Source organism: Ylistrum balloti, unplaced genomic scaffold (assembly GCF_031769215.1).
Source record: "Ylistrum balloti isolate Yb309-2 unplaced genomic scaffold, AGI_CSIRO_Ybal_v1 Utg371278, whole genome shotgun sequence".
NCBI lineage: Eukaryota > Metazoa > Mollusca > Bivalvia > Pectinida > Pectinidae > Ylistrum > Ylistrum balloti.
The window spans coordinates 148,314-175,099 of NW_026782687.1; the positions used below are offsets into that span (position 1 = coordinate 148,314).

Below are 26,786 nucleotides of genomic sequence, written 5' to 3' on the forward strand. Positions count from 1 at the left end.
TAATTTTTTTTTCTTAAACGATGTTAGACGTTTCTTAAACCCGGTAAGTCTACGTTAATGCGTATTGATGTGTCCAAAGTAAAGTATATATAAAGCAATAATTGAAAAGGATTTATATAAATGGAAAAGGATTTATATAAGTTGTTTAACTTGTTTCCAATTCCAATACCTCTGTATACTTTGCTATGTATCATTCGCATGTTGTTATGGAATAAAATAAAGTATATATAAAGCAATAAGTTTAATTAGATAGGAACAATCACAGCTTTGGAATTTTATATCATTATTACATATTGATAAGGTGTGTAGTTACATGGATATAACTGATTCCCTTCTACTAGTCATTTAGGTGTGAAGCAGTATTCTTAATATTCACGTCCTGCAAAGACGTGTTTCCTTTACATATGTCGAAAAGGTAATTCAATATCATTGCATTATAAAGACGTTTCGCTCTTTCAGGACTCGTTAGTGATATCAAGAAACAAATTAAATCATATTTGCGCATAGAAGGCATAATGAGGAAAATCAATCTAGACGCGGAGGTGCACTGATCCCAAACTTCAATAAATCTCATGTTCTTCATTGAAAGATTTCAAGATAATGTTAAATGCAAGTGTATATTCTGAATTGTGCCACTATCTAAAAATATATTTTTGGCAAAAATTGAGAATCAACAGTGTCTACCACCTGCAATCTCGAACGTTGTACAAAAGACACACAATTGAATAGTACATATCTTGCAGTAAGACTATGGATGATGATGATGGTACTCTGAGCAGTTTATTTGCCTCCTCTCAGAAAAAATGGTTCTCTAAAGAAAACCATTGATTTTAGAATAAAACACAGACAGGACTATGGTAAATGTCATTCTTGTTAATGTGATAATACACATACATGTATATTCTCTTTTCAGCTCAAATGTAAGTGAAGCATCAGCACAACCTTTTGCATCATGTATAAATTAATGTGATTCATGTCATTAGTACGATTGTGAAAGCTTCTGAGCTGGTAGGATAATAACTTTCACGGACATGTAGATCTAGGTGTTGATGAGTATGCCATGACAGTATGGGATTATAACTGTTGTAATCAGTTTCAATGTTTTAGTATATGATGCTAAGACTGATGCTATTTAAATATTTTTCTGTTGTATAAATTCAAATTTCAGAATGAGACAATACGCAATTTTGGTACCCTCCCTGCCTGTATATTGATAGATGAAACTTAACAAACTTCAAAAATCAAGAGTTTCGAGAAAGGTCTGTCCTCGTACCTAATACTTTATACTATGCATCCAAAGTTTTTACCAAAGTCTGTCGATGTTTGAACTGATATTATCTTGCTGTTGTTATAACCGAATTCCATCTTAGAGATTCCAGTACCTACGTTTAATTTCCAAATGATTCTATCCCGTTATAAGATCATGCAAATTCTAGGATCTTATAAACACAAAGACAGCTATCGCAATATAAACATGTAAGTACATCGACAATACAAGGCATTGAGGTATTGTTCATTCTCCTTCCAAACATTTGACTATGTCATCAGGAAGAAAAGCCCCTTTCTTTAGACAATCCTGAGTGTATGCCCATAAAGATTCTTGACTTTGCGTGTTCCTGGAAAAAGAAAAGTTGTCCATCAATACAATGATACATGACAGAGTTTAATCTAGAATTGCATGCAAGTGCCATCTGCTAGTCATTGCTTTTGGTCATTGTATTCCTATATTGCACGCGATGTTAAGTAATTTCATCATCTTACAATCCGAAGAGACACTTGTAACCATACCGATGCGTGATATCTTAATGCGACATTGAAGACCTGACCTGACATTCACGAGGAACTTAAATTTCCAGTTATCCTCTTAGTCTGCTATTTAACTATTGGTTGATAGGTATGTTCTCTCAACTGTTTGCCACTAATGAACCTTTCCTTGTTGGTTTGAATCTTAGTTGACAGATAAATTATAACAACAAGATAGACGAAATTATTATATGTTAACTGTCAGTTTTTACCTATTTATTTTTAGGTTAATGACCATAGCGAACAACCGCTGATATGAATACAGGCGTGGCTAATTTAGATGATTTGATCACACAGTGACATTGTATCATATCATATCCCAAATCAAATCATTATTCATCATATTTGTTGATGCTATCGCATATGCGCGTTTGAAAAAAAATCAATATCGGAAAGCTTCTAAACGTCTCGGAAGATTTACTATCAAAGATCATGTACGATAAAGTAAAAAGTCGATATATTCACAGTGCCTTAGCTGTATAGCTGCATGCTTCACTTCATGAAATAACCAGGAACTTAACTACCAGTTTTTTCCTTATGTAACAAACTTTAGACCGGATCATATAAAGAGTAACCGCTTATGTACTGTGGAACAAATAGTGGATAAAGTTACAGTGCGATAGTTTTGAAACGTGCCACGTCTCTCTTAAAGACGTAGAATCTAAAACTAAAAGCAAATAATTGTTTAGAATAAATTACATTGTCTAAATAGGTCTATCCTGCTATCTTCTTACCTTATCATAGAATAAGACAGACAATGTTTTTCAGTTTCAGACAGTACCTAGATACATAACGTACCTTGCTAAACTGTTGACATTTGAAGGTTTACAATCAACATAATACACGTCACGGACACCTTTCAAGTCCGAATTCACCGCCGCGTTGATGCTTGTTTCAGCTCCTTCAAATGGATTTTTTGCCTTACCTGTCGGATAGAAAAGAAATGAAAATAGGTCTGCCATCCATTACACAAATGCTCAACAAGCATGAAGAAAAACAATTTACGGAAGAAAACTTTACGAAAACATGCTTTATCTTGTGCGATGTATTGAACAGAGAGGTGAGAAAACATATTAGCATACCAAACACCATCGCCATTTTTTCTTCAGAATCTTGAATCGATCATTCTACTTCATTAAAGTTCGTGATAGTCATGAATAGAACATGTTTATTACTATACAGAGAAGTGATGTAACCTTAAGAGGGACTTCCGAAACAACAACCTTCATGTATGTGCACCTGACTATTGGTTTTGAGTAAATCACAGCCATTATCAAACATTAACAGCACCATGTATACTCCGCGCTGACAAATATACCACTCAAATGAATATAGGCCAGGTGTAACTTAAAACATAGAAAGTCCAAAGTATATGCTCACCAAAGAATTTTGATACACTCAGTAAGAGACTCATCGACGTCATATCCTTAAAATTTCTTGTTACTTCCGTTTCCACAATGCCTGGATGTAAGCTTACCACTGTGACATTTGAGTTTAGAAGTCGTCGGTTCATACTGTACATCTGCATTATCTTCATGAAAACAACAAACGCGACAATTAAGGAAGGATATCAAATGTGAGCAGGATTTAATCTTTTCATTGCATTTTCGTTGTTAAATTTCATCAAAATATAATTTTTGCTAAAATGATCACTTAATTCTGGATGTTATTATTTAATTCATATAATAATTTTGAAACTAGAAATTGCATCATTTCACACATGAATGAAAATCACATCATCAATATTTCTTTCATGAAGCAACGAAAATTGATATTTTCAATTAAAAAAATGGTACGAATGTTACAAGATAACGGTCATATATTGCAAAGCATTTACTGGTCCATTGATTGGTTTAACGAAGCTGTTTACTACACGTGTAACCCTATAAGAGAGAACAATACTTGGAATAGTTTAGAGTTCCCGTAGAATAGCATTCTACCAAAGGATTGTTCATTGAATTGCTTTCCTTGTATTCTGTCCAAATTGAATTCGGATAAACGGTGAGCCTCACTAGAAACAAGTACTATTCGACAATCTTCTCCGGAAGTCTTCATGATCGGCAAAAGGTGCGCAGCTAGTAAATATTGACTAAGATAATTGACCTAGAAAATCAATTAGATGATTTTCAGATTTATATCAATGTAATTACAAAAGGTAATTTCATATAAAAACCGAAAATAAAGTAAATAAAAAAGAAAGTAAGTTAATTAAATGAGTCATTCAATGTACAAAGTGGTTAATCAGTTACATACGACTGTACATCATTTGATCTGACTAATGTAGTATTAAAACGTTTTACCTGAAACATAAGTTCATATCCTTCCGCTGTGTATGCTGCGAATGAAGAAAACAGCATGATGTCATGGTAAATGTTCTGAAACAATTGATGCAGAATTATTGCTGATCTTTTTAACGAGTATAACTAATGTATATCAGTTTGCTTTACTTTAATACAGTGAATGAGATATAAAAAGATAATCATTGGATGTAGACACTCTTTTTGTAATCATTTATTTGATGTTTCATTCAGTTGTGTGTATATTGTCTCGATAAAACTTTACCTTGTTTGTGAAGGGCTATTCCAGCGTTACACACCAAAACATGTAACTGTCGACCAGACTCTTTGAATTTCTTTATAAAATCCATCACTGACTGTAGACTGGCACAGTCTAATTTCATAAACTCTATACTGAGTTCTGAGTAATCAACCACGCCTTCTGTTTTTCTGTCTTTCTCCGCCTCGAATTCCGCATTCATTCTCGTCATTGCCTAAAGAAAGCAAATGAGACATCATAAGAGCAACTTTCAGTTTATCAAACACAAATCATTCGATAACATTGTGTTTTGTTTCTCTAATTTGAATGTCTTTGTTTACCCTTAACGTATTTAGTGTAATTTAAGTATCTGACCTCTTTTGCCCTTTCTTCGGACCGACATGCCAATATGACCGTGGCTCCCATCATTGCTATCCATTTGGCTGTTTCGTATCCTATACCTGTAAAAATAACACATACTTATTGAGTTTAATTGCTTTCTAGTTTCTTATTGTAATGAGCTTGTAAATAAGCTTCAATTGATCCCCTGGTGGATTGTTTTGCTCTTATCGGCCAGTAGAAGGGCGATCTCAAGCAAAACTGAAGATGTCTAAGAGGAAGCTATGACCATGCTTTTTAACAAGGATATTCTTTTAGCATACAAAACATTCTGAAATCTGAAATAAACATTTTATTGTGGAATATTTGATAACAGGTTAAGGTTCTGATATGCATTATATATTATAAATCACTTTTTTACTCGGGTTTTACACAGAAACGAGAACTTAAGACGGGTCTCTATCGTACTATACTGATCTAGTAATCCATTCGCTGTTTTATCTGTAAGAATGGATCAGCTTTGAAATAGCATTGTTCACTTAATCATGTAACCTGGCTTGTCGGATGTTCAACTAGATTAATTGATAATAATGGTACTTAAAATATAAGGTTATTAAACACTGATAACAACGTACTCTATTAGATACACCCATTACTTGTCAGTTAAACATATAGGATTAGACATGTGTAAATATAAGACAATCACGAATATGAAATGCACGAAAATCTTTACTGCAAGCATTTAAAGAGCTCAGTCCTATTGATACCGTTTGAGAGATCATTGATATGCATTTTTACACATTTATACAACTTCGTTATTTTGTTTACAAGTATCATATGCCCTTAAGAATCTATAGCACTTTTTCATAGGCTTAATAATACCGATATACCCTAATTTCAGGAATGGAAATAAAATATCACAATATTATTGTTAGATCTCAAATAGTTGGAAATCTCATATAAATAAAATACTGGTTTTATCCTGTTTACCTGTATGTTACCAAATATATAGATATAATGATTCTATTGGTTGAAATTTTGGAAAATGTTAACTCGCCAATAAGGATATTTTCGATATACGACAGTAACTATATTTAACTAAAATAAAGATTACGTTGCTCTTATCAGCACACCTCCGGTAAACACAGAGCAACCCATACGTGATATAGCAAAAACGAGCAAAAACATACAATGTGTACACTGTTCTATGTTAGGACCTTTCTGCGACGTAAACAGCTTACAGGGATTATGAAAACGTAATCATGTATATAAACCTGTAACCTTTGTATGTTACACTAACGCTTTGTTGCATTTTATATAAAATGATACATATTGATATAACAAAAGTTAAACAGATCAATTATCCATCTTGATAAACTTTCTTTACACATAAAAGGCGACTATTTTATTACAAATTTACCTGTAGGGTTGATTTGATGTACAATGTGTTCGTATCTGAGACTTGAAAGAGTTTGACACTAATTCAGGTTAATCAATTTACATATCAACAACATGCCCAACACCCTATTAGGCTTCAACTCGTTCATTGCAAATTTACCTCCCATAAATCCCTTATATCAATATTTGCAGTAATATAAAAATAACGCTGTAATCAGTTGGTATGATATCTACAGAAAAAACAATGATATCAAAAAATTTGAAATAAAGCGTTGATATCGCCTACCTGTGTTAGCACCTGTTACTATAACAATTCTCTCCTTTGGCAGGGTAGCCCTGGGGAAAGAAAGGTGGCCACCCATAATCGACTGCACTAGTGTATTACCACACGTGACTGGTAATCTACATTGTGACCTCGGGTACCTGCTATCGTAATTGTACCCCATATATACACAGTAGTAGATTATAGTAAATGTTTGGTTAGTCGTCTTATTGTGATTTCGTACACTTCGTAAGTAAACTTAAGAATCAACAGCTTTGCTCTATTTTAAGTAAACATCTGACCACTGATTACTGAAATAAACATCAAAACAGTAAATAGTTTCTATTTTGTTAAATGAACTTGTCAGAATAGGAAAAAAATGTTCGAGATCCGTGGTTATGCAAAAATAGGCAAACGGAATCATTCTTTCGCATTTGATAGAATGACTGAAATCGCGATGAAAGGGAAGATGTAAACACGCATATATAACCAGACACTAAATATAGTGATAACAATTAGACTCAATGATGCTGTGAGAAACACTATATAATTTTATCTATTTTTGTATATATAATAGTAATCAGTCATAGGTATAAATACCTAACAGAACAAGGTAAGGAGTGTAAAATCAATCGATCTGTATTGAAAAAATATTATTAACTGCAGCAAATATTTATTGATTATAACCTCCTTGATTTTCAGTCCCCAATATTTACCTAACCATGCATGCCATGTTTTATTCAATTGAAAAGAGACATGATTCAGAATATTTACATGCACTAGACGTCCTCATGAAATGATCAGTATATGGAAATCACGAAATCTATGGAATTATAGGGCTAGTGCCCCAATCTAAATTTTGACATTTTCCACAGTCGCGTCCTAGGTTTCAAAATTTAATCTCATCGTCACTGAAGTGTGCAAGGGCAAACAGCTTTATAATGCAAATTGATTCACTATTTGGTTCTGCTGTATCTAATTCTAATTCTGTGTGTATTTTGTGCATTTTGTATCTTTGAGGACCTGAAATTACCTGAAGTAGATTATAATTTTCTTTGAGAAGGTCACTGATCGATGAAGCAGAAGACACATACCTTTCCGGAAAGCTGAAACTTTAGTCCAAAATTAGACTATAACCGGTTTCGGTTTCGTGGCTCAAGTTTTTATTAATTATTTTTTCGTTCATTTTACACCCTCTTTTCATTTTTCCGAGATAGAAAGACGGTTTTTATGTCATTATGATCGTATTGTTATCTGATCGGACATGATTTAAATGTTATTTTCAATTGAGCATATAGCACATTAACCAAATACCTGTAACTTCCTTTCAGAATTTTACTGCATATGTCTTACTGGATAGGTAAACAGTTAATGCCTTATTTTGTACCATGATATACTACAAATTAACATCTTATAGATACACAATAGATAAAACATAGATAAAACGTCCATAAAAATCCTTTTGTTGTTTGAATGTTATAGCTTGAACATTTGTCTGAGGTTTTTACAGTGTCAGCTGTGAAGTAGAAAAGTATGGACAATCCATCCTGTCAACTAGCAGTCAACCTTTCACTATTTCCACAGTTCATTGCATTGTGAAAGAATTTTTTTATAATAATGGTACTTTGATAAAAAATCAGCATATGAAACATTTCACCAATCATCTTAGTATTTGAACACAGTATTTCGATAAACATCGTTTGAGATCTCGACCGTTTCTATTATTTTACTGGATAAATAATAGCATGATTCAATCGCTGGCTTTGCTAGAATAACCCTTGTATTATTCGGACATGAAGGCATTTCCAGCATGGTCAGTTCGTTAGACTCTACTTTCAATAGATGAATCATATTTATATGACATCTTGTCTGTATTTTAGGTCATTGATAATTAAATGACCGCCAAGTTACGAAGTTATGATTAAAAAAAAAAAAAAAAAGGTCATGAAACGATGTCCGGCTTAGCCAGAATGTTTATATAATGTCATTAACTTGTGCATGGACAAGTCTTGATAATTTTGACAATAACTACGGAAGTAAGTTTTGTTGAATTATTATGTAGTTACACAGTAGTCTCCCCTTCTACCAGAATAATCCACCCATAAATTAATACTAAAAAAAAAAATAGTGTGAAGTATTATTTTTTTCTGCATGATTGCGTACAAAAGATCAACACACCACGTTTACAAGGTTTCCAGCTCACTTGCATGGACTAACACTGAAGTATATTCATTGGTGTCATTCACACCAGTATTTGTTGCGATTCCACTGTGTACACTTGATAAACCAATTCGCGAAGTACCTTCCTTGCTCCTATAGATGATATCATCCCGTTAATACAATAATATATAGTCCAGTAGCAACTCTTCATTTCCCGTCCAAACACTTGATGATATCAGGAAGAGAACCTCCTTCCTTAAGACAATTCTGAGTGTATGTCCATAACGTTTCCTGGTTCTGCTTATTTGTAAGTAAAATAAAACATAGTTTCAACAAGGTAAAGTATTAACAGTATCACAAACAATAATTACATATACTGTTCACTCGATATATACTATTTTAATCTGGCACATGGTCATAGTATCCGATGTTAAAGAGAACACAGATCTTCGTTAAAAGTGGGGCACTAGAATTGAAATTTTGATGCATGCCACCTTATTTGACATTTGGCCTGATTGAGTTCAGATAAATATCCTACTTTTCATAGGTCTAACGATTAATAAAAAGTACAAGCAAATACAAATGTGATATTTTGAAGAGCGATTGTCAGATATCATTACTCATTTATTGCTATATTTTCGATTGGTGATTTTAAACATTTTCATTGAATTTTTCATCCCTGTTACATAAGGAATTTCTTTCTGAAGCTTCGAAAATTGTATACAGTAACTAAAGATATAGTGTACGTTACCTTACTATGGCTTAGTGTACAGTACCATTAGTATAACATGGTTCGCATATCTGAATATATAAAAACATTCATCTTCGTATTTTGATAATTTTACCTAGTTCTACTGTCTGGGGTGTTGGGTTTACAGTCACTATAATACACATCACGGACGTCTTGAAGTGCCGGGTTCACGGCGGCATTGATCGTGGTCTCAGCTCCTTCATATGGAGTTTTTGACGGGCCTATAAAAAAAAAATGAAATTAATCAGAAACAAATGTGGTAATTTGTAATGTTTTGCCTTACCGTTCACATTTCTACAATTACATCTTGTTGATTTGAAGTAAACAAAATTCGCGTCAATAACATTCACCTTCATTTAAAAATTGAAATATTATTAGAATGATGTAATTGATTTTGACTGAAGTGGTAAAATCCATATAAGATGCTAACAACCGAAGGTTTTTTTTTAAAAATAAAAATACATTAGTGTCAATTACACGAATAAAAAAGTTTCTCTTATCTGTGATTGTATATAGGTATATTTAGTCAATGATGTTTTCCATTACAGTAGAACGAGACTGTTTTTGCTTTATGTACAAATTATGAATTACAAATACTAAGTTCCATTGTCATGAAAACTGAGGAAAACCATTTTATTTTGTATGTAAAGCTTGTAAATCATCAAAATGAAATTTTAAATTGAATCCACGGAACATCTCTCTAGAGTCATTTTAAAACACACAGTTTATCAATTCATACTCTCCAATGAATTTCCCTAAACCGAACAGCAACGCCTAAGGTCCCATATCACTGAAGTTTCTTGTTATTTCTGTCTGCACAACACCCGGATGTAAATTAGATACTGTGACGTTTGAATTTTGAAGTCGTCGGTTTATACTAAACATCTTCATGACCTTCAAAAACAAAGCAAAATATTTTTGATCATTTTTTTTGCCTTACAAATGATAATTTGAATTATTTTATAATTTTCATGCTTTGTTTTGTCTTTGTTTTTAATTAAACAATAGTTACATTAAAAATAACAGTATGTAGTTATCATAACACCTAAATAAAAGGACAGCCAACGTGATCATTGTCAATTATTTCTATAAACAATATTCCATAAGATACCTGGAATGCTTTCGAATTTCCTTAGAAGAATGTTCGTCGAAAATTACGTTCATTATACTGTCTTCTTCATTGCTCTAATTCATGCAAAAATATTTTAAATAAATACACTGCACGTGATAAACGTATTGTTTATAGATGCATTAAGACAAAAAACGGTGCTCAAGTGTGACTTAATTAGTAATTAGGGCACTTAATTACTGTGACCTACTTTTCAACAATGGCATATTTTTTGGACATTTTTTCTAATGAAGGTTTTGAAATATATCATCAAATGACATTTAAGAGAAAAAAACTAAAAAAAAAATATTTTAGTTTGATAATTATAGCAATAATTATGAATTTGCCCCCCCACTCGTCCCCCCTATTTGAGCTGAGACTAATGTCATGTCATTACCGTCTGACCTTAAGTTTTTAATAGATAAAAAAATAAAAAATATTCGTCATGGCCACCAGAAGGCCCAAACTGGCACTCCTCCTTTATTTGTAACACTTAAATTTTATATCAAATAGATTGGTTAACGAATCATTCTTATGACGTTTTAACACAAACAAGATATTAGTAAATATAAGTTATAATATTCTGTAGTTACAGTCTTAAAAATACTCAAAGCATATCATCTTAACTAAGTAGGGTTGAAAAGATTCCACTTCTAAAAACACTTTCAGTAAGTCTTCCCCACTAACATTGTAATTTCATTTTATTTGTAGACAGTTGACCAATATATACTTTGCAATGAATAAGGATAAATGAGAAAATAGTATCAAGGCTTACCTCCCTTGCCTTCTCTTCCAACCGACAGCCCGATATGACTGTGGCTCCCAACATGACTATCCATTTGGCTGTTTCGTATCCTGTTTGATTTGATTTTAGTTTTATTTAACAAATTACTGATGAATGTTCAACCGATACGTAGATAGATATCAGATCTAAAATGTTGATTTTATTCGATATAACATTTAATCAATCAATGTAAATTTTTCCCCGTTTTACCGATGAATTGCAAAATATTGCAATGACTTTCGGAAATCACGGATTAAGTGGAAACTTATATGAGATTTTGTTATCAAATGATTGATTATTCAGATAAATATTGTAAAAACAAACCCAACAAGCAAAAAACAACACATTTCTACGTCATACTTAAAGGCTTTTTGCTCTATATCTATCATTTCCGTTGTAAAGTCACTGTGTGACGTCAATGTACAAATGTACTTGTAAACCTGACGTCACAGTAGGGTTCACGCATTATACAGTAACATCCGTAAATTGATGACTGATGATGTAGAAGAACTATATTAATATCTATAGGATTTATACATGGCATGTAGGCAAAGAATTTACACTTAAAATGCAGTCAGAAATATATGAATAGATAAGCAGAGGATATTTGGTTGTTAATAACATGAACCTCTTCTTCTTGAGACCAACTACTTATGCTTTTCCCCTCATAGGCTACTTGCACGTTATAGATGTTTCAAAATACACTAAGATATATGATGTATGAGAAAAATAGTTCTGATGTTGATTTTGGAACAGATTTTGTTATACGTGTATGTTGGTTTGCAGTTCTCAATGGTTGCAGTCATTATAACAATATTCAAATACAAAATAAGTAGAAGTGCGAAAACGTTGTAAGGAGCCTATGGTACATTCAGGTTTGTATCATACAGGAAGTAAAATCTACCAAAGGGTTTATACACAACAATTAACGATAGATATTGTATACAAATACGTCATACAAAAACCAAGAAAATATCAACATAACAACATAATCATAATCCAAACTCAAAGTCAATAAAACTACTTCAAACTATGCACAAAAGAAAGATTTGCATGGAGATTCCTGTAAAACGTACCCAGAGAACAAAACCAGGTGTTGCGGAAGAGTGAGCGTCTTCATCGACGACAAATGTCATGAAAATCTTATCCATCTTCATGTCTTCATTTTTAATGGCCATGTTGACATGCAGATATCGAAATCTCTTGATACTTTACTTCAATCGCTGCTTATAGAAGTGTATCTTATATTATGTGTGTCTTGGACCTACCTGTGTTAGCAACGGTAACGATGACAATTTATTCCTTTGTCATGGTAACCCTGGGGAAAGACAGGTGAGAACCCATATTCGGTTGTGTTAATGTGTTGGTAGACAGATTATATTTACTTTGAATGGTGACCCTGGGTAGCTGATATCATTCTATTTAGATATACCAGAGCTGGTCTGTAAATAAAGTACAGTGTTAGATAAGCCTGAATGATGACTGATAATGTCTGTGTTGATACAGTGGAGAAGTGCTCTTTGTTGGTATGCCTGATGGTTTAATTTTTTGTTTCCCTTGTGCTACACACAACAGGATCAACCTAACAACAGGAACAACCCAACAACAGGAACAACCCAACAACACGAATAGTCCAACAGGAATACCTTTTAGGTAGGGTTTATTACACCCGTACCGATGCTTTGTGTATATGTTAATAGAAATCATCAAATAAATTGCAACCCATGTCACAAGTCACACTAAGCAACATAACGACCAACCATCTTCTTCTTTTCCCGTTAACTTAAAACTGATGAAAACAGTCATCGTAGAAGCAAATCAGATAGATAAGTCAATAGATAAGTAAATATTGTAATGTAAAGCTCCATGATTGTTTTATCATAAAATTTACATTATTCTCTGTAAAACTGATGAAACGAAAAATGATTCACCTCAAAATTATTTTAATAATGACCTCAATTTGTTTAATGTGTTGTTTTCTATTATTTTGAAAGTAGGATTGGTGTACATACTTTTTCAAACAGCTAAATGAGAGAAAATTCCAAAATCACATGTTCATGTAGATTTTATGTCAAATTCTGCACGTAAATAAATGTTGACTTTCTATAAGTAACTTCGAAAATACCAATATGCAAACAGCATTTAATTCGTACTCCAACTCCGGATGAGTGAGCGTCTTCTGCTTCATTGGCTTGTCATGTCAATCTTGCAATCCAAGTAAATAATGTCACGTTCCCAATAAAGAACAAGGGAAACAAAAATTAAACCATCAGGCATACCAACGATCATCAACAAAGTCTAATTCCATAGCGCTCAAAAGAAATACAGAAATGTCTAAATGAAATGATTATGACAACCGTGAAGCTTCCGCACCATTTTCAATAACCTATGTAATATACATAACAAATCCGGATTTTAAGAAATCTTTGTTATACATTGCCGAATTAAGCTGACGGTAACTCCAAAGTAACACATCACAATATATATTTGTTCCCGCGCAAGCACAGGTTTCATCTATACGTAAACATTTGTTTACTAAAATATAATTCTTAGTTCTGTTTAAAATGGTATCGTTGTTCCGATATATACAAATATGCAATTATCGCTAGATCGTAGTTGTCAGAGCAGTGTTTTCAGCATGCTGTTTACAGCTCTCGAAATTCAGACGCTTCGTTGCCTCAGTTTTCAGTTTCACAATGTCAATCTTACCCGTGAACAGAAAAAGGAACACATCAAACTTAAGGAAATATTTGGGCATGGATCCCCTGCCATCTAACGAGTCTTCTTTGACAAACTGACTTTCACAATAACGCTGTACGTAAGTAAACATATATTATACACTGTACAATTTCTACATCCAGATGATCTTCTATGTATATTTCATCAGAGGGTAATAGTTTTTGAGATACTTTACATTTAACTTATATTTGTCTTCTTTTTCCTTTTTCTCATTATTTATCTAGAAACAAAAAATTGTATTATTAAACGTAAATAAGGTATATTTGATTACAAATTACGGTTAAAGTCAATTGTATTTTGTGTACAATTAGCAGGTCGGTATGACTGGTGCATAGTATTAAGTTACTGTGGTGTCTGTCACTCCACAGACGGGTTATGCTTCTTTGTCTGCGGTGATGGACATTGAATATCACGTTGGGGACCTGGGTTCGATTTCTGTCGGGGCTCTCGGCAGGAGTGTTTTTCTCTGCTCTGATACATTGATCACACGTGCTATTGGTAACAGAAAATGCATTTACATTGTGTAGTTTTTTTTTAATTTTGACAAGGAAAACGTATTTCGGCAAAGTGTTTTATTTCTTCTGTATAAGAAATACAATTCATACATACTGAATGCAACATACTTAACGCAATTTATTTTAAGTTAAAAACACATCACAGACCTTTTGATTGGATAAAAAAAGTTAATGGTACGCATGGCATGTTTACAATTCTGTACAATATATAATGTTATGACTGTATTAAGTTTGATTGTATCAATGTATCATACTTTACAATCATCATGGTACATGACACAAGATGTTATACCAAGTATTGTATTTAATCTGGCTAAGAGTATTTATGACACACTAAATATGCACAAGGACCAACATTTATATATAATGTCTTTTTGTTATTCTAAACAAGACGATTTTTCAAACTGATTAAATTTCCTTTTTTACATGTCCTTTGACACAGCTGTTGTGTTTATGCATGAATCAAGGACATTTATTAGAGTAGTCAAAAATGAAGATCCGTTGCATAATCAATCGTATTGGAAAATCTGCGTTTTTTTCCCAGTAAGTTGTGGAAATTAAACTCATTTCAGTTAATAAACAATGTTTAATAGATTTTTAGATAGAGCAATTTTACCGAACATCAATATTAAATAATTGACAAACGAATGTCATATTAAACGAAATACAGTTAGGATTGAAGAAACGGGAGAATTCAATCGGTTATTTATAATAACTGTAAGGATAAAGATCGAGAAGTATTATATATGTATTGTGTGACGAAATACTGATCATAGATGTTTAGGCACTTTTATTACTTTCCATTATTAAAAAAAGTCAATTTTTTTTTCATGTTAGATAACGTATTTAATGTATGCCAAATAGATTTAAAATATAAATTGATATTTGATCAGATGAAATCAAAATAGAAAGAACTTAAGATTCATACAACGCGTTTCATGAATTAGAGTTTGATGTAAAGTGTCTTTGTCGAATTCAATAAAAGAAAAACCCTTGACCAACCTACAATTGCCAATGAATATGAAACATTTAAAGAACCGAAAGGAAGCGCTCACATACCTGATTTGTATGACAAACTCTAGACAATTTCAAAAATAAGATAAATATTTCACACAATGACTTATTAAGAAGTAAGGAAGTTTCATTGCATCATTATTGTATTGAGTACATCGGTAGTAGTTAGGAAGGGTAAGAGGGATGGAGGAATCCCATAGTACCTATATCTAGATAGTATTGACATGATGACATCAGTTACACTATTCCTATGGTGCTTTCGTGTTAGAGAGAGTAAGTGGAAGAACGACAAGAACAAATCTATGAATAAAAATAAATTATGGTAATGGTTGCAATCTTTATGGTTAGAATTTTCGCGGATTTGCTAAAGGCTTGAAAAAGCACTGGCATACTTTTACTGGGGTCATGAAACAGATAGATATATGGTTTTCTTTACAAATCATATTTTCAAGATTTCTCTTTTAAGCAATTTTATTAAATCGTCGAAAACAGTAAAAACACATCCTCTTGAAATAAAAACACTTATCAGGAAAGCTTTTTCAATCACTGGTCACCAGAATTGCTGTCCTTTACAGGATACGGCATAAAATTCGGAGATGGATTGTCCTTTTTATATCCATGTAGACCTATTATGCATATGTTTATTAACAAACTCGGAGGAAAACGTGACAGATATGAGTTTAAATATCATACTTAACATTATTATTGGTATTTACGTATGATGTGATTCTGGATTAAAAAGCAAAAATAACTTTTATCTCTTGTTATATCATAGGTTGTTGCCTATAATATAATGTTGGTGATGTCATTCATTAACTTTGGAGAATGATCACAGAATTCAGTGATGGGATGAAGATGATTTTGTGTTCGTCTTTTTCACCGTCCGGAGCGCCTCCTGGATGAAATCTTCAGGTAGTAGATCTCTTAGGTTGTCAATTGTGCATTGAAGGAGATAGTCCTGCAGCTCTCTGTCTCTGTAAATAAACCAGAAAGTCAAATTTAATTTCATAAAAAGACACCAAGTCGAAAAAACACGTATTCAGTATGAATATCCGATAAAATGGAGAGAGAAAAAAGTATACAGAAATCAATTTCACCGACACTATTTGAGAATATGTTCATTATCAGACATACGTAATTGTACAATGTACAATACTATAAAGCATTAATGTATTCGTTTTATGTTTCTGATATGGTGAAATCTTAATCCTAGAACTTGGTTGTTTACTACTGCGTGCTTATAAGCCTGTATAACACCGCGAACTTTCGTTCAACTTTAAAGCATTATCATTCAAGAGTCTGAAAAATCAGCGGGGTTCTTTCTTTTAAAGTGCATTTAAATAGATTAAAAAAAGATTGGGTGTCAGGTTCCTGTTTAATCAGAATTACATGAACGAATATCATAAGGCAGTGTTGGGTTTAGTTAGAGTTTGTTACAACTATAAGGAGATAACACACGCACCTGGCGGTCTGACTAGGAAACTCAGCGGCGTCTCGAGAGTGCGTGAAGTAAGCCCGACTCAAGCCCTTTAGTTCGGGACTTACAGCCGCATATATGGTCGTAGCCGACCCTTTTCTGGGAGTCTTTATCATACCTACAAAGAAATTATTTTAATGAAAGTAAATGGAACCCTTATCATCTGATTATTCTAATTTGCATTCTAATACAAATCTGTACAGAAGGCAATAAAAAAAAATTCCAATGGAAGGGAGATCACTCTTAAACACTTAGCTACTCAGTAAAGTTTGTTACTAAAAGGAATTAGTTATGGAATTAATAATCAGCAATGACGAATAGTTGTAACTTAAAGAATGAACTCTATAACTTTGTTTGGATTTCATTACTAGTTCATTTGTTTGTTAAAAGACGAAAATAATTCATCTTTTGTTTTGTTGGGGGTGGTCTTTTTTTCTTACTATCAGGTCACTTGTAGTACATTTTATGTAAAAATAAAAAAATATTAACTTGATACTTACATAAACATTTCAAACAACACCTGAAGCAGTTGAACTTTTTTCCGAAGTGTCGATTTCGTCGGTAGAGATCCTTGGTAACGTATCCCGGATGAACACTATATAACTCTACGTGTGTTTTCTCCAACATCCGGTCTATGCTGTACATCTGCATTATCTGTAAATCACACACAAGCTTTTTAAAGCATTGAACGATATTGCTGTACATATATGTATGATCTTTTTTTGAGAAAAAATATATTTCCGTTATATTGAACAGCAAGTAAGATCAGACCATTTCGTTTCCATTATCTCAATAATACTGACGTCACATATTTTTTGCATAATGTTTGATATCTTTGATCATTTTTTTCTGCTCAATTTAAAAAGTGGCATAGCCATGCAAATGTAAATTTATGTGAGCAAATGACGCGGAGATCTAAAGCACTACATGGTGAATATGTCAATTTTAATACAGAGATTGATCCTGCATCATAGCGCCACTGCCATCAAACCTATGAGGAAATATAGTTGATAAAATTCGTATATATAAACTTGTATCTTGCCGTCTACTAATGACTACACATAATCATTAAGTGCTTATTTAGGTTTTATTTCAACATGCATTTTTCACATTTATTGTCACAAAAAACTAATGAAGAATTATAGACTCAAATATATGTATAAATTCTTACCAAATTAAGTAGCAAAGTATGAATAAGAAACCATTGATGGTAATTGTATAATAAATGTTTTGGAGTAACTTGTATTTGTTAACACGTCATACCGAAGATAAATTAAAGTGATGTATTTATGTTACAAGGACGGCACATTAAGTCAGAAGTTCAAAGAATGTAATATACTTACCTGATAAAGCTTTGTGTTGCTGTAACATTGGAGAGGATCATGCTTCGCCATCCGCACACCCGCTGCGTAGTTAGCATCATAGTGACAATGTTTGTGCGCCGCACTTGATACCAAAACGATTCTTACGTCATTTCCAGATTTTTTCATAATCGGCAGGAAATGTGCCATTATAAGAAACTGACTGAGGTAATTGACCTTTAATAATGAGAAAAAGCGGATAATGAAATAAATGCACTTTAAGTTCATTGTGAAAATTTCAATCTTTTACATTTATGAAACAAGATCTATTCGATATAAGCTAAGGTAGAAAGTCCTATTAGGGTAACTCCAGTCATGCTTATTTTTAAACTTCAATCTAAATGTAACAAACATGATTTATGGTTTTAGTCATGTAAAGAACGAAACCGATGGGGTTCACTGCAGTCTCTCGAAGGAAAGGAAAAACAATCAAGATTCATTTTAATAATATGTATAAAATTCAAATAAGGTTATAATTTGGAATTAATAATGTGTCTGGAGTCGAGTTTTCTCCTATATTCGTTGTTCGAGTCATTAAAAAGACAATTAACACTAGTCACATGAACACAGTAACATGAAAGAATGTCCTACTGATCAATACTTTACCAGTGTCATCATATCACCTCACAGTCATGTATAATCAATACTTATATCGATACTGAATTACGTGTCAGCGATAACTAGAGCGTAAGGTTTTTATAACCTTAGCCTTTTTTATTATGATTAAATAATTTATTATGGTCTGAGTATAATTAATAAAGCTGCTGTAGAAAGTCTTACCTGATATGTCAGCTCATAATTATCATCTGTCACAACTGAAAACAAAAATAGAAAAAAAAAATGAATAGATGGTAGAACATAGTATAAGTACATATGATACATGTTTGCGAATGTCAATAGCGTCTAAACCTGACCGATCACAAATATACCTTTTTATGGATGGAAAGTTGACTTTAGACTACATGATGTGTTTTTCCAATGTCACTTTAGACGTGTTTGCGTTATCATATGGTGCCCAAACAACACTCAGATAATGCAATATTCATGATGTAGTCTTAACCTTACAGTTAATACTGCTGGTGTCGCATAACGCTTGTGAATTATTTAGTTTAACAAAAGAAAACGTCTAGGACATGCGGTGCCAATTTCTGTCTGCGCTGTTCGATATATTGCAATGCAACGCAATTTTGCTACTATGCACTATTTACAGACAATATCGATGACAACACAATCCGAAAACAACTCATCACCATGTAATGTAGAACAGTTATAAAATGGTTGCTGTATTTGAAAGGGAAAATGCTTTTGTCACTGATACAGGTGTCCCACATGTTTACATAAAAGACGAGTCATTATTTATGTATGATGTCGCTATTCACTTGACAACAATATATTTGGGGTTGACTAATATTCTTTCACATCATAGAATATTTACCGTTGTATCAGATGGCTATATTGTGTCAGGTATGTAGTAATGATAAGTTTTCTACTGATGATAACTAGTGGTATGGAAATATACAAGGTCATACATGTCTGACTAATGTGAAGGAATATTTTTTCAATGCTTAGATGATAGTTCAACACATTAGGTCATTTACATATTCATAAATCCATTTTGGCTATTTACGTGATCAATAATAAAGCCAATCACGAGTTAATTAATCTTGTATTTTTTGTTTTGTTTATATAATCGTTATGTCATCTACTTGATACATACTCTCCTCAGACATCATTACACCAGCGTTGCAGATAAGGACGTGAAGTTTTCTTCCGGACGCCTTAAAGTTCTCCACAAACTCCATAGTAGATTTCAGGCTGGCCAGGTCCAGTTTCCCAAACTCTAGGCTAAGTCTATCATCGCTGATGATATTTTGTGTTAAATTTGCTTTCTCCTCTTGGAATTCCTCGTTCATCTGTTCTATTGCCTGCACAAAATTTCATTGTCGAAAATAAGAATTCATATTAAACTCATCAACGACACCAAATATTGGTAGGTCTTGCTTAAGTGAATACATGTTGGCACCTACCATCAGTGACGAGTCTTAAAAGGACAAAACAGCTATATAATCATGTATAATAGGATATTCAGCTATATTGTATATAATTCGAAATTTGTAATGAAACATGATGTTATACACTTTTGTGACTTTATTCATTTGATTAAATGTACAACTTGTGTGAGATGTGTATTAAAAAACGTATGTGACATCCACTTACAATACGGAACTAATGAAAAATATCAATTTTACGCACTTGGTGTGAAGATGATTTCACTTGAACAAGTGTTAGTTTTGACAATTTACTAATGTTTTTTCAAACACACTGGCAGTTTTTTCTTTTATCTTTAAATGAAACAGGAAACATCCTTATAAGATGTTAAGTATTTTAAAAAAGTCTATAATGTTTGTCATTCAACTTACGGTATGTTAATATAGATTAACACATGCAATATTTCGACTTATTATATACAATATATGTAAATGAGTTCACCGGATAAATCTTAAAAATATTGTATACATACATTTTAATCTGATTAAATAGGTTGATTACGTAATCTAGATAAGAATAAGTAACTCGCTTACATGTAAAAAAAAGTGTGTGTAGATTGAATATCACATCTCCGTTTAAATATTCATTGCCACAATGACTGTGCATCGAGTTTCATTGGTTTGGTAGTCATTTAATCCTAAATCAGACGTATAAAACTAGGAGAATTGTAAATTTTACGTTATAGCTTCAAGAATAGATCAAAGAAATTACAGATATATAGATTTAATATTTGTTTGATTCTTTGACACTTGAATCGACATCAAAATCAGTTTTTTGATATCATGTATGAGTAAATTGGTATCCTTAAAGGAACTTTGTTATTATTATTATTGTAATTATTATTACTATTCATTTGTTTCAGAGACACTAGTATGATTCATACTGAATCGAGTCTATTGTCTTGAAAATCCGGATTCAAAATGATTTCCAGGTATTCTTGCTGAATTTCCAATTTATCTTTCTCAAAATCTAGCCCTGGAATCATCCCATTCATTTATGTACAATGAACTGCGTATGCGTTGTGCAATTGATGACATTATCGACATATCTTAACATATGTGATCACGCGTAGCGGAACATAAAACAAACGATGAAATCCTTAATTGTTTTCCTGTGATTTAATGCTAATGGTCTTATACAAACTGTATATATGACGACTAAAATCTAAGTGTAGTTTATACATTATAAAATAACCAAAGGATTGGAAATGTCTGTAAAATGTTAGATGTAAGTAAAAAAATTACCCTTTCAGCTTTTTCCTTTGAACGGCATGCGATTATGACAGTGGGTCCCATCATGGATATAAACTTGGCGGTTTCATATCCGATACCTGGCAGATAACACAAGCAAAACAATGAAATCACAATTTGTTACACCTCTTCATATTGTACGTACGAATCACTTGTTATCTATCGTTCTATGATCAAACCAACTATAACCTATGTTATTTCCGAGAGATGCAGGTTGATACACGTTATGGGGAGGTTTTACGGGCATATTAGTGACCAGTAAGAAATATTCTATTTCTTTGTGCAATATGAAGCTCGACGTGTTTGACGCTCGTTAGTTTGCCTGTTGGTTAAGTTGTTGTATACCTCGTTCTCATTTGAGAACGTCACATTTTTTTATTTAACCAAAATTTACATGGCGGATGTCGAAGGAGCTGAAGGCGCTTACTGTTCCGTCACACCTGGTCGTATTCTCTTATTCTCCTAGTACTTTTTTCAGGATTTTCCATGTATTTTTGTTTTGTTTTGGGTTTTGATTACATTTTGGTATATTCCTGTTGTTATTGACAGAAATCCCTGTACTATTCGTTCCTTTTCCCATTCTTCCAAATCAAACCCAAAGTTTCATTTTGTCTTTTACTGTCATATCAAATCCCAACACTGAAACAAACTGTAAATATATACACAATACACACTAACTTAATATTAAGAAGGTCATTTATCTATGAAACATATTTGAAATACAATATTCTCATTTTTGTCTCCCACATATACCGCAAATAAAGTTACGTCGACCGTTAGTTATTGATTGAAAACATTAAACATTGACAAATCTAAAAAGGCATTCTAGAGTTTATGAAGAACTGGATCATTCATCATCGTGTATCCGCTCAATGAGTTCAGTATATCAAAACACATTCAAAACAATATGGTAAACGCATGTTGATAGAATTAGCTTGTTTCCCGAAATCGATACTGCTATTTTAATGGTTTTATGTTGAACCGCACGTTTAACTAGCAATCGATCGCTTTCGTATACCAGTGGTCTAGTAAATTGTGATAGCAGCCAGAATATTAATTTGTAAATGGTTGTAATGCATATGTAATGTTTGTCGTTATTAGTGATATGTTTTTTGAATTGGATATGAAAAGTTATATTACGAATCTGATATGATAGAGTTAGGAGTGATATCGACATTATGGTTTCAGTAGAAAAAAATTCCATACCGGATATAAAGTATACCAAAACGGCATCGTACAAGGATAAGAATGAGCAAAGGACAATAGGATGATATATATACTCTAAAGTGTATAAAGGCATCAAAATACACATATGGACAAATTATAGCTTAAAATACAAGTACATCACAGCATAATCTACTCCACCCAAAGGCTTCCTCGCTAAAATACAAGTACATCACAGCATCAACTACTCTACCCAAAGGACTTCTCACTAAAATACAAGTACATCACAGCATCAACTACTCTACCCAAAGGACTTCTCACTAAAATACAAGTACATCACAGCATCAACTACCCAGCCTAAAGGAATTCCTCACTAAAATACAAGTACATCACAGCATTAACTACTCTACCAAAAGGACTTCTCATTAAAATACAAGTACATCACAGCATCAATTACTCTACCCAAAGGACTTCCTCACTAAAATACAAGTACATCACAGCATCAACTACTCTACCCAAAGGACTTCTCACTAAAATTCAAGTTCATCTCAGCATCAACTACCCAGCCCAAAGGACTTCCTCACTAAAATACAAGTATATCACAGCATCAACTACCTAGCCCAAAGGCTTCCTCACTAAAATCCTAGTATATCACAGCATCAATTACTCTACCCAAAGGACTTCCTCACTAAAATACAAGTATATCACAGCATCAACTACTCTACCCAAAGGACTTCCTCACTAAAATACAAGTACATTACAGAATTCATCAATAAAGAAAGACATAGCCTAATTCATGGATGTCTCATTTTTACTTCAAACGTTTGTTAAACCGCGCACAGATTTGATCTGAGGACCATCTTTACAGTATGTTGCTCATGAGATACGCTTAAAAATGGTAGAAAAACAAAAAATCGTCTCGTTAGTACATATAGTAAGGGGACGATCGTTAACATTTTGTTCGTACGAAGTGTGCTCTAGTCAACACATTGACACTGGTCCATTTAAATGTTTGACTTAACAATATACACCGAGGTATACCGTATTGTTTACTTGTGTTTCCTTGTAATGCAGAGACCACTGAACAGTCGTTATTAGGGGTCATTTATTTTTAGCTCTTCATTGTTCATTGGTAACACGGTGCTCATGTATGATTATCTTAAACCTGGATTTGTCCGTTACGGATCACTGACTAATAATATGGAAATAAGGCATTTGGAATCACACTATTATGAGCTTATACTCATAACAGTGTAATTCCATTCATTTTTCCAAAAGAAACTTGTTTTGGTTTGATTTCAACCTATTATTTCTTCTATCTTTAGAGATATGAAAATTGATAAGAAGACAATTTGTTGTCGTCATACAAACATTTTTTATTTGCTCTTTGAAATATTCTTAAAAGAAAATGTAAATATCTTGTTAAGTGGAATATGCGTTGGACACTTTGGTTTCTATTTAAAACAATTTGCATACTGAACAACGGTCTTATAAAGTATTGTTAGCTTGAATTATTGTTCGAATATAGTCTGATATAAGAGAAAGAAAGTATTGACATCGCTTTGAAAGTTGATGCCTTTGCTTTAAATAAGCGTGCTTTAGAAGAATTGTAAATTAATTTTAATCTGCAAATCATATATATGTACAAGTGATATATAATTTTGATAATGTACAGATGTACTAGTAATGATACTGATATGTATAATCAAGAGTAATATGTCACTTAAACACGCGAAAATCTACTGGAGTCAAGTAATGCCATTAACGGTATAGTCTATGGATTAAGTTCGCATCTTATTCATTCTCCTTTTAAATGAAACTTAGCTATGACACATGGGCATCAATTCGGCTCCTACACATACTCACAGCCAACGAAATCGACCAGTTTAATATTACTAAACATAGGTCTATGTAAGTGTAGGCAAAACAGTACTAATGACATATCATATAAAAACCGAAATGAATGGAATATCTATTCAGTATCGCAAATCACAATAAAAATATCCCATTCCACATTCCTTTTGTATTCTGAATTGAACAATGTATAATACAGTAAATGTGTATGAAACCTCAAATAATGGGTGAAAGGATAAGCAATTTCTTTTAGAAGAAGAATGAAATGTATTTTTGAATCAAAATGCAAAACAATTAGTTGTCAAATTTGGGAAGGATATTTTTCATCAAAACCAAGTTGTTGTTTTTTTTCCTTCTTTTTTTTCTTTTTAAATTTTACTCATAAATCTTGTTTTTGACGAAAAATGACAACTTTAATGCAAATTTATCATGAAATCAAATTGGATATTACAATACAAAAGTGGTGTTTGGATGTTCAGAATATTTCATCCTATTTCATAGTATACTTAACATGTATATAACGGATCGATTTAAAACTTTCAATTCCTCTTTCTTTGTCGTTCGCTAAGGCCAATCTGTATTCTTCTATTGTTTAGTCATTATTTGTTGTCTTTTCACCTAATATCACTAGATAATTTACGGAGGATATACGAAAGATCGGTATATAAAATTCTATCAATCATTCGAATTGCTATCAAATTGTCTGTTAATCAAGCAATCAGTTACAGTAAAAAAACTAACAAGGATGAATTGAATATTTTTTTCCCTAATATTTCTTTTTAAAGTTCAGGTATATTACATTTGTATTGACGGAAGTATCAAAAGAGTCCTTCAGACATTACAGAAGTATTCTGCCGTATTTCTGAGCAATTTGAGTACCGGCTCTTGCTTTGAGAATATGCTATTATCTCGCTTTGACTTTGGTTCATATGACGGTTGATGCGTGATATTGTTTTCCTCTTGCTTATACTGATATTTACAAGTAAAGCTTATTTACTGCATTTAAATTATAACTTTGTTTTTCAATTTCAGCGAAGTAAATAGATATTAATCAATTAAGATTTAGCTTTCAAAATAGTAATTGATATTTATATTATAGTAATACTATCTGTGTGCTGATTCGTGCCATTTAGAATAAAAAAATGTTGTTAAATATGTATCGTTATTATACCTTATATTTAAGATGCATGTCTTATTAATTTCGTAATGTCATATACGTCACTTAAATAAACCATTTGAGTGGAAGAAATGTGATAACACTTGTCAAAATTGAAGAGGGCACATATTGTTCCTCAGATATAGGGAGTAGTGTACACCGTTCATTGTTATCAGGAACGCTAAGAACATGAACTCTATAGTATAACGGGTTCTTTTATATTAAAGAAATGTCCCAAGTATGTTACTATGATTATTAACATGACCTACATATTCATTAGTTTATATGGCATGGCATACTTATACAGAAACATTTATTTCCTTACTATAGCAAAAAACAAATGAAAAGAAACAATTTATGTATACAGACCATGCGGGTTAGGTCTGCTACAACACCTTAAGTTGAAGCACGTACTTAGGTATTGAAATATTTACGGGTAGGTGGGTTCTACCAATTAAAAAATCACAAGCTTGACTAGACGTGTCAAGAAGGTGGTAAACTGGTATCTCAGTTCTAACGTTACATATTCTTCCCTTCAACTTTAAAAAAGAGAAATATCTATAGAACGTTTAATGACAGTATTAGACATCTCTAACTGTAAATACTGCTTTCATGTAAAACCGATTAAAGTCATTGGTGTAGTGTTATGTATAAGTCTGTGGTCGGATATAACAGTATATACATTAGCAGGTAAACAGACTCACCTGTGTCACCCCCTGTCACGATCACCACAAAGTCCCTGGGGAGGACCACTAATGGGATACTGGCCCGGGCCCCCATGGTGTTTCTTATTAGCTACCTTGTATGTCCCGTTGTCACCTGAGTTCCATCCTCTCTCACCTGGTATTTTATAAGTCCCAACACACACCTGGGATACCGACTGTAAACACACAGAGCTTTATACGCAAGCAATACACTATTCATCGATGGGTGTAATACGCCGATCACAAATGTGTTCACTCAACTGGTATAACGGATTATTAAGAAGGGATCTCATTGGAGGTTTGACCAACACCACTGAGCAGTCAATCTTGTAATACCACTTGGAGTCGTGGTCTTGTAGCTCT

At 32.7% G+C, this 26,786-nt stretch overlaps 2 protein-coding genes across 2 annotated transcripts; both read right to left on the reverse strand.

The window, feature by feature from the left end:
* Positions 1-1,513: 1,513 nt before the first annotated feature.
* LOC132561797 (retinol dehydrogenase 12-like) lies at positions 1,514-6,437 on the reverse strand. The gene is made up of 8 exons (XM_060226497.1): positions 6,362-6,437; positions 4,714-4,799; positions 4,366-4,573; positions 4,104-4,138; positions 3,706-3,906; positions 3,184-3,334; positions 2,602-2,728; positions 1,514-1,616 (listed from the first exon to the last, which is right to left on the reverse strand). Exons 1-8 carry the CDS (start codon positions 6,435-6,437, stop codon positions 1,514-1,516), a joined length of 987 nt encoding a protein of 328 aa, XP_060082480.1.
* A 9,809-nt stretch (positions 6,438-16,246) lies between these two features.
* On the reverse strand, positions 16,247-26,499 carry LOC132561799 (dehydrogenase/reductase SDR family member on chromosome X-like). Its single transcript, XM_060226499.1, has 8 exons — positions 26,424-26,499; positions 21,540-21,625; positions 19,964-20,171; positions 19,027-19,061; positions 18,229-18,423; positions 17,386-17,539; positions 16,871-17,003; positions 16,247-16,382 (listed from the first exon to the last, which is right to left on the reverse strand). The coding sequence occupies exons 1-8, from the start codon at positions 26,497-26,499 to the stop codon at positions 16,247-16,249; spliced, it is 1,023 nt and encodes a 340-aa protein (XP_060082482.1).
* Positions 26,500-26,786: the final 287 nt, after the last annotated feature.